Raw genomic sequence first — 9083 nt, 5'->3', positions numbered from 1 at the left:
ATTTGTCCTTCTAAACAATAGACAGGGACATGTCACGCCTTCCTTCTTGTGATGGTACTGTCTCCACGACCAGTCATCAGACGTTTGATGTGGAGGCACGACTCCCCTTCTTTTGCACCAAGAAAAAGGATGGTGGGTCCCATGACCCTGAACGATAAAGATTGGTGAACGAGCTGACTCGAAGCACCCCTTCGTTTTTAACATGCCCCCCAAGAACCCATATAAGGGAAGGCCATGGCTCTTTTCCCTCTCTCTAGACTCTTTGACACCCCGGACAGTTTCCTAGCCTCGCTAGAGTCTGCACCTAAATCTCCAACTCTTGAACACCCTATTATATTGCAAACATTCGGCTCTTGAGCTCATGAAAACGAAAGAAAACCACGAACTTGACACATGGCACATTGCCTGAACCAATATAATTCTTGAGTCCTCGAGCGCCAAGCCATCCGAGGACATATGCACAGCTACAAATTTACTAGTTGACGCAAAAAAGATAGACACCTTTGTACGAAACATCCACAAAACAGTAGACGCTACGAAATAGTTGACGCTAGGAAACATCGACAAAACTGTTGCATGCAGTTTCTTTGAAAACGTAACACTGAAAGGTAACAAAGTATCACATTTAGATGGAGTAGAGGCAACATTTTGTATAACATGGATGCTGCAAAATTTTACGTCTTGGCTGCCATTACATTCCAAAAACATAGTACAACACTTCTAGCGTTAGTCTGCTGAGGAAGTTAAGGGCCAGGCTTGGTAGACTCTGAATAAAGAAGTGACCAATCGGTCACACTTGGTCAACTATTGATGCTGATGTTGTCTCCACCTTCTCTTGAGGTTTTATGATGATTGTTCTCCTCATCTGCATCATCCATTGCACTATTCACCTTGCCACACGTTGCAACCTTTGTTTCCTTGCTCTTACCCCAGAGCACACTGTAAAGTCCACCAACCAGCAAGATCCCACCAACAATACTGCACGCCATGAAAACAACAAGCTAGTGCAATGAATTGAAAGATTTCCTCTAACTATTTGCAGTCATTAGAGTTAGATTTTTTTGCGAGGAGTTAGCTTAACAATGTACACGCATACAGTAGTTATTCTTACCCGCCGAGGTGCACAATCTCTCCCAAGAAGAACGACGACGAGAATATTGTGAAGACGAAGCAGAGCGGGGTCCAGACGGCAAAGAAGACAGGGCCTTTCATCTCCACACACCATGCTTGCAGGTAGTAGGTCACTCCCGTCACCAAGAACCCCTGTCAGATTAATTAGATTCATTAATTCCACCATCCATTATCTGCCCATCCCGTTCATGGCTAGCTGCCGAGATTACTGTTACGTACTGTGTAGAGGACGGCGAGCAAGCTGATGTCGAGCCGGAGGCTCCACCTGGAGAAGTCCCTCTCAGCCACGACGGCGACGACGAACGACTGCACGGCGCTGAACACGCACTGCACCACCGTGACGAGCATCTTGTTGGGGTACTCCTTGAGCAGCCTGCCCTGCAGGACGATCCAGAGCGACCACGCCATGTTGGCGAGCACCATCAGGAACGTGCCCTTGATCCATGTCGTCCTGCCGCCGCTCGGAGCTGGACTGGCGGAGGAGGCGAAGGCGCGGTGGCGGTTCACGGGGCTCAGCGCAGGCCCGACGTAGAAGGCTATGGCGAAGACTCCGGCGAGGCAGAGCGACACGCCGGCGAGCTTGGCTAGGCCTGATGAGCTCCTCAGCTTCACCGCCTCCATCTTCAGCAGCAGCGCGAAGCAGAAGGTGACGACTGGCATGGCGTTGGTCGCCGCGGACGCCACGGTTGCCGACGTGAACTTGAGGCTCACGTTGTACAGGTTTAGGCTGAATGTGATCCTGCAAACGTAATATTATTAATAGCTACTAGTTAATAAGTTGTTTGAATGAATGAAACATATAGAAACATGCATGCGTAGAAACATTTTCTTTCAAAAACAAATATTAAATAAATATATAGAAACATGCATGCATAGTGCATATATACCGTACCCGATTAAGGCTAAGAAGAAGAGCTTCAGGAGCAGCCAAGGCGACAAGGTTCTCACATTTTTCCTGCAAATTAGTTGAATTCATTCGTCTCAAATCTCAGAACCAGCTGGGTTTCATTCAATTCACAGTAGTTCATCACTAGATAGCTAGTAGGTTAGGACAGGTACCTTTCGAGAACAAGTGCGATAGGAACGAGGAGGAGCGATGCGGCGGCCTGGCGGTAGAAGATGAAGACGTAGGTGTTCATGCCATGGTTGAAGGCCGCCTTGGAGACGACGAACATGCCGGTGTAGATGAGCTGGACGACGATGGCGATCACGTAAGGCTTCTTTGCCTCCATCTCCATGACGACACGACCCTCCTAAGCTAGCAGCAGCAGACCTCTGCAAGGATCTGATGGAGCGAGCAATAACCAAAAGCAGCCAAAGTATCGCTAGCTAGCAGCAGAATGCATGAAGAGAAGATCAGCTGCTGCCTGCTGCCTTGTTAGGTACTTACTATATAGTAGATAAGCTAGCTAGCAGCCTAGCAGAACGAAAGGAGATTACTTATTATTAACCAGTGGTATGATGTGCGTGAGTGTGGATATGCGCAGGACTGACTAAGTTAATTAGTAGTATATGTGTCCAGGTATACGCGTTGCAGCTTGATCAGCAGCAGGCAGATCAACATTCATATATAATCGCAAAATGAATTATTGTTGTGTGAATGATGTATTAATGTATCTGACCAGCAGGTAGCAGCCTGCTGGGCTGGCTTACTATACCTGCTTCGTCTCCTGCGTATAAGCAAACAATCAAAGGGATCATCGTAATAAAATACTAATTGGCTGCTAATTGTGCAGGCACATTGCTAAGCCGTCACCAGCTTATTATATATGGGTCGGTCGGTGATACTGATACCTTGCTTATATTTGTTACAAATTTAAAGGCTGAATTTTTAAATACTTGTGCACCTTGCACATATTTTGCTCCTGAAATAATAAGTATATATACTACACTAAATACTAATTAAGCACACATCATCACTGGTTTATATACTACTAATAATCTAAATTATACTATATATTAGATTTATTTGATTGATCAGATCGAGCGAGACAAGAGAGACTAGTCATTGGTCAAACCTAGCTACTCCTATAAAGACTTGAAAGATTCAAACTTTCGGTAGCTAGTACAGATCGAACTGCATGCTAATATATTGTATGAGATCAACTTGAGAAGCAGTACGCCTTTGCTGTGTCCATGTATGTATGTCCACGGTTTACGGGGGCTGCATTCATACGCCAAGTAAGTGAGACATTTGTCTCACGTGCTTCAGATTTTACGAGCATGCTACCTAGCTATTAATTAATCAACTCCACAGCAAAGGTCTAGTACACACACTAGAAATAAACAAATTGTCGATGGAACGGAACGGAACGGAACAGGATGGGATCCTAGAAAGTTGTGATTTCAGTAGCAAAGACTAAAAGGTATAGGGTGCTAAATCATATAAAAGTACTGCCTCCGTTCCAAAAAAGAATACACAATTCTATGTTTAGTGAGAGACGACGTTCTCGTCGACAGTGAGACACGCAATCTCGGCCTAGTCTTTGAAGATGCTCAGGGGTAGGGTTTGCGTACGTGCATTCTTAGGGGTGAGTGTGAATACGTTATGAGTGTCTGAGTTGTACTGTGTAATCGTAAAAAAAACTTAAAGTTAACTAGTTTATGTAAAATAGTATCAACATTTAAGACTCCAGATAGGTATATTACTATAAAAGTATATTTGATGACAGATCCTAATGATATTTATTTAGCACATAAAAATTGTACTTATATAAATTTAGTAAAACTTAGATGATTTGATTGAGCACTGTTCTAGAATAATTACAATTTTTATAAGAACCAAAAAGAGTACTCCTAGTAATAAATGGTTACCTCTGTATTATTATGGTATTATAAAAAATGAAAAAAGAAAAGATGGCTAGCTAACTAGCTAGCTATAGAGGCCCAGCTGTTGTGTGAGACATTTGTCCGATATGATGTGCTTCAGATTTTACGTGCAAGCTAGCTAGCCTAGCTGTTGCTCAACGCCACAATTGCAAGCAATGGAGTACACACGCTAGAAATAGATAAATTGTCGATGGAATGGAATCCTAGAAAGTCGTGATTTCAGTACCAAAGGCTAAAAGGCGTCTACGGTGCTTGAACATTCAAAAGCAGAGCTACCTCAGTCATATACTAGTATGATGCAATTCTAGATTTAGATCGAGTCAAACTTCTTTAAATTAACTAAATACTATTAATATTTATGACCATAAATAGATATAATATAAAATTATATTGCATGATGAATCTAATTACAATTATTTGGTATCATAAATGATATTACTATTTTTATATATTTCAAACGGATAGAGTAATAAGATGGTCACCTCTTTATCAAAAAATGGAAAAGAAATGGCTAGCTAGCTATAGGCCCAGCACAAGCTAGCTAAGCAGCTATAGTTGGTCATTTGGCCCGGGCACTACGGGCCGGCCCAAGCACGACACAAATCAGCACGGCCCAGGCCTTCGTGCCAGTGCCTGGCATGGCCTGACCTTAGTGTCGTGCCTGGGCCGCCATTCTGGCCCGTAGTGCCCGCCCGGGCACGACACACTATATGGGCCGGCCCGGCAGCGGCACGGCTCGGCCGTAGGTGGCCGTTGGATCCCGGCGTCGCTCCCATCCGACAGTTGGATCCGGCCGTTGGAATCGGGGGTATAAAACCGCAGCGCTCTCGCCTCGCTCTCAGTCTCCGTTGCCCTAATTCAATTTGAAGGGGGGTCGTGACGCCTAAGAGGGGGGTGAATTAGGCAACTTAAAATTCTAACTCTAAACTATGGCCTCTTTTTCTAACCTTAGCAAAACATATGCAAAAGACAAACTATCTAAATGTGCAACTATGGTTTTGCTAATGTGTTGCTATCTCTACCGCAAAAGGAGTAATGCAATCAATGTAAATACGGAAGCTAAAGAGCAAGGTAGAGATATCCAAACTCCCGTCGATGACTCCGGTATTTTTACCGAGGTATCGAGAAACGTGCAATCTTTCCCCCTAGTCCTCGTTGGAGCCCCTCGCAAGGAATCCCTCTCAAGGGCCAAGCTCCCGGTCGGGTAACTCCGTGGATAGCCTCGGGCCTTCCCCACGCGCAAGTGGGTCTTCGACGTGCCTTTCGGCAAGCCTCTCCCGGATGCTCCCCACCGTCTTCACTATTAAGCTTCCAGCCAAAACGTCGTGGGCTTTGTTCCCTTCGGTACACGGTGGCGGCCACACCACAAACGCGGTTGGTGTGATCTCCCAAGACTACAAGCCCCTCCGATGTACAATAATGGTGCGCGCAAGCACCAAGTGGTAAGAGATATGCAAACCTCACTAAACACTAGGCCTAAATCAAGAGCAAGCGCATAAGCGATGGTCTAATCAGCCTAAGCACTTCGCAAAGCACCTACGCTAATCACCTAATAAAACACTAAGCACTATGCAAGTGGAGATCACTAAAATGGTGTATCAATACCCTTGGTATGTTTCCTCAGCTCCACCCATCTCATTTGGCTGGTTGGGGGTTGTATTTATAAGCCCCACTGACAAAGTAGCCATTAGGGACAAAATCCTGCTTTTTTGCTACTGACCGGACGCTGATCACGTCCTGACCGGACGCATCCGGTCGTCCCAACCGTTGGAGCCACGATCCACTGATCGGACGCTGCCAGCATCCGGTCACATGCCATCGAATGCGTCCGGTCGCAAATTCGCCGCTCTGGAACCTCTCTGTACTCGATCAAACGTTGTTGTCCTACATCCGATTGGTTTGCCGCCAATGTCCGGTCCAGCGTCCAATCGCTGCTGCTGTTGCCGAGCCTCCTGATCGGAGCATCCGGTCGCTTTTCCCCAGCGTCCGGTCACCTTTGTGAGCTCGTTTCTTCGTGATCTTGCATGCGGCTTGGTTCCTATCTTCGTGCTTAGACTTTGCTTGATGTCTTAGGTCTTCTCTTGTGCTCCTAAGGTCTTTTTTGAGGTGTTGATCATTGGATCATCACGTTGCCTTTGTCCAAGTCACATCTTGCATCCTATTGAACTACAAAACAATCACTTGCAAATTCATTAGTCCAATTTGGTTGTGTTGGTCATCAAACACCAAAATCCAAAGTAAATGGGCCTAGGGTCCATTTTCCTTACAATCTCTCCCTTTTTGGTGATTGATGACAACACGACCAAAGCAAGCAAATAATAAAAAAAATTGAATTTAAAACCTATCTACTTGCTATGATGCAATGGAAGAGGCAAGGTTATATGATGCTAAAAGATACTACTTGTAAGACTACATAAAAACTTATCTTGCCCTTGCAAATGTCCCTATGTGGTATTATGGATTTAAGCCTTGCTTTCTACAAATTCTCCCTATTATATATGCTAATCCATAATCCACTATCCTCCCTTTCTCGGACCATTATTACAGATTAATGCTTATTTTTGGTCCTCTAAATTCTCCCCCTTTGGAATCAAACACCAAAAAGGAAGATATTAGTAGCACAAGGGAGGGTCAAACTTTGTGATCCTTTATGTGTAGAGTGGAATAGGTCACAAAATTTTGACTCTCACATTATATAGATTAAGCTCCCCCTAAATATATGCAAACATATGGTAGAAGGCAAAGCATATGCATAATTGGCAAATTATTGCACAAGGAAATTTAGTCTATATAATGCATGGAGAAAGCATATAAATATCAAAATGAAATCAACATGATGATATCGGTTTAGAAATACCACATGTGAAAACCAATTTGATTTCTACCACTTGCAATAGGTGGTGGATATTTGAAGTATGATGCTTATCTCCGGGGACTCCATTTTCCTTGCAATGAGATTACTACACACATGATAAGCTTGAAAAGGTGTTAGTCTCAAAGTATCCAACTTGTAGAGTAATCTCTCCCTAAATTTGTGCACACAAGTGTGGAATACTTGTAGAAAACGTGTACATTGATTTTAGAAAAATAAAAACCACTTGAAAGATGACATCATATGAATGTGAGAGTCATTTTCGAAGGTGATATCGGGAAGAGATTATCTACAATTCAGACTTTAGCACATATTAGATGAACAATTGTAAGACAAGCTATGTGCCATGCTCCTAAACAATTTTAAACCATGTAGGATTGCTCCAAGGAATAAGAATGAAACCGAGCAAGCCTACCATATGAAATACCTAGTGTATGCATGACAAAATATATAAGAATGCAAATGCAAACCTAGGCATGAAGAGTAACTAGATGCTAAAAGATACCACAAATCTAATACCAATTGAAATAAATTGAATCTAGTTACCTAACATGAGAAGGGGAATTTGGGTTCATAGTATTCACTAACCCACTTAGCAATGTCTTTGTCCATCATGATGCACCCCATGAAATGCATCCACACTTTGCCAAGTCTCTAAATTCCCGATGTCCATCGGACTTTTTACTTCCCTTTCGGGATCCAAACCTTCTTAGTGCTCTTTATGTTGGAAATGATTTCCTTTGGCACCCAAAAACGTTTGGCCCCATTGTTGGCTTGCTTATTCACCTTGATGGCCACCACCTTGTCATTTTTCTTCTTCTTCAAGAGATAAGGTGTGGAGGCCTTTTTGTCCACCTTGTTGGTGTAGGTGTTGGAGAGCTTGCTTGTTTGCTTCTTCTCTTTCTTCTTTGCTCCTCCCCCATTCTTCACCTTGCACTCATAGGACTTGTGACCTTCCTTGTGGCACACATAGCAAACCACGGTTTGTCCTTCATCAAGCTTCTTCACTCCCTTGACGGTGTTATCTTGATGAAGTTGGGCTTGCTTCGCCTTGCCTTTCACTTGAGTCAAGTCCTTGGTGATGCGAGCTACTTCTTGCTTGAGTTGCTCATTCTCCTTTGCAACCTCTTGTGTGCATATATCTACAACAACTTTCTCAACACAAACTAGGTTGCACAAAGGTGAGTCTAAACATAAATCATTACAAGAAGTAGATGCATCCTTTTTAGACATGTTAGAACCTTTTCTTTTAGATGCCTTAGTGGGAGTTGTACTAACGGCTTCAAGATTAACAACTTTATTAGTTAGCTCATCACAATGTTTGCACATGGTTTCTATTTTAGCAAGCAAACTTTTATATGCATCTTGTGAGCTAGCTAACTTTCTTTTAATTTTTCATTTTTCTTTACAAGTTTCTCATCATTGATTGTGCATGCATTTGTTGTTGCACTAGCCTCAAGTTGCTCAATTTTAGTAGATAGTTGAACATTAAGATTAGCAAAATTCTCATATTGTTCAAGTAAAGTTTTGTATACTTCTTGTGAACTATCTAGCTTTTCTTTTATTTTCCCGAGCTTCTTTGGTTGACTAGTGCAAACTTTAGCATAATTAAGGTTTGTTGCACAATTTCTTCATAAGAGGGCATATCATCATCACTATCACTCTAACTAGAGGATGAGCTTTCGTTACCTCATGCCATAAGGCACACATGAGAAGAGCTTGATGATGAGTGCTTGTGCCCTCGCCTCTTGTGATGGTGTTCTTCTTCACTTGAAGAATCATCACATGTCCTTATTGATGTGAGGGCTTATTTCTTGTATGCCTTCTTCTTTTTCTTGGGTGTGGGCTTATTTGGACAAGCTTCCACAAAGTGCCCCAACTCGCCGCATCCATAGCATCCTCTCTTTCTTTGCTCATTTCTTTGATTTGTGAAAATGAGATCTTGGATTTGGATGGGCACACCCTTGACATTGAGCTTTTGGATCATCTTCTCCACCTTGTTGATTAGTTTGATTGATTCTTCATCAAGGTCAGAGGTGGAGGAGGAAGATTGATCATCATCACTTGAGTCTTCATCATCATCATCATTCTCATCTTCTTCTTCATCTTCACTTGAGCTTGTCTCAACTTGCTTGCCCTTCATCTTCTTTTTCTCGCCACATGCGAGAGCTTTGCCTTTGCTTGATGAAGAGGCTTCTTCTTGACCCATCTTGCGTGATATTTCAAATGCCACTATCTTGCCAATGACTAT

General features: G+C 43.1%; 1 protein-coding gene across 1 annotated transcript; it reads right to left on the bottom strand.

Annotated features, from left to right (window-relative positions):
• Positions 1 to 705: 705 nt before the first annotated feature.
• On the bottom strand, positions 706 to 2369 carry LOC136514062 (WAT1-related protein At5g64700-like). Its single transcript, XM_066508044.1, has 5 exons — positions 2191 to 2369; positions 2024 to 2086; positions 1351 to 1870; positions 1112 to 1263; positions 706 to 978 (listed from the first exon to the last, which is right to left on the bottom strand). Exons 1-5 carry the CDS (start codon positions 2367 to 2369, stop codon positions 801 to 803), a joined length of 1092 nt encoding a protein of 363 aa, XP_066364141.1. The 3' UTR covers positions 706 to 800.
• Between the last annotated feature and the right edge of the window lie 6714 nt (positions 2370 to 9083).

Source organism: Miscanthus floridulus, chromosome 16, assembly GCF_019320115.1.
Source record: "Miscanthus floridulus cultivar M001 chromosome 16, ASM1932011v1, whole genome shotgun sequence".
Lineage (NCBI taxonomy): Eukaryota > Viridiplantae > Streptophyta > Magnoliopsida > Poales > Poaceae > Miscanthus > Miscanthus floridulus.
This window is presented reverse-complemented; position numbering and strand designations above follow the sequence as displayed.

Bases quoted from the DNA above. Each gene is read 5' to 3' on its own strand.
- LOC136514062 (XM_066508044.1), bottom strand. From the start codon at position 2,369: ATGGAGATGGAGGCAAAGAAGCCTTACGTGATCGCCATCGTCGTCCAG. The intron at 2,087-2,190 runs GTACCTGTCCTA...ACTAATTTGCAG, and splicing joins ATCGCACTTGTTCTCGAAAG to GAAAAATGTGAGAACCTTGT. The intron at 1,871-2,023 runs GTACGGTATATA...TTACGTTTGCAG, and splicing joins TTCTTCTTAGCCTTAATCGG to GATCACATTCAGCCTAAACC.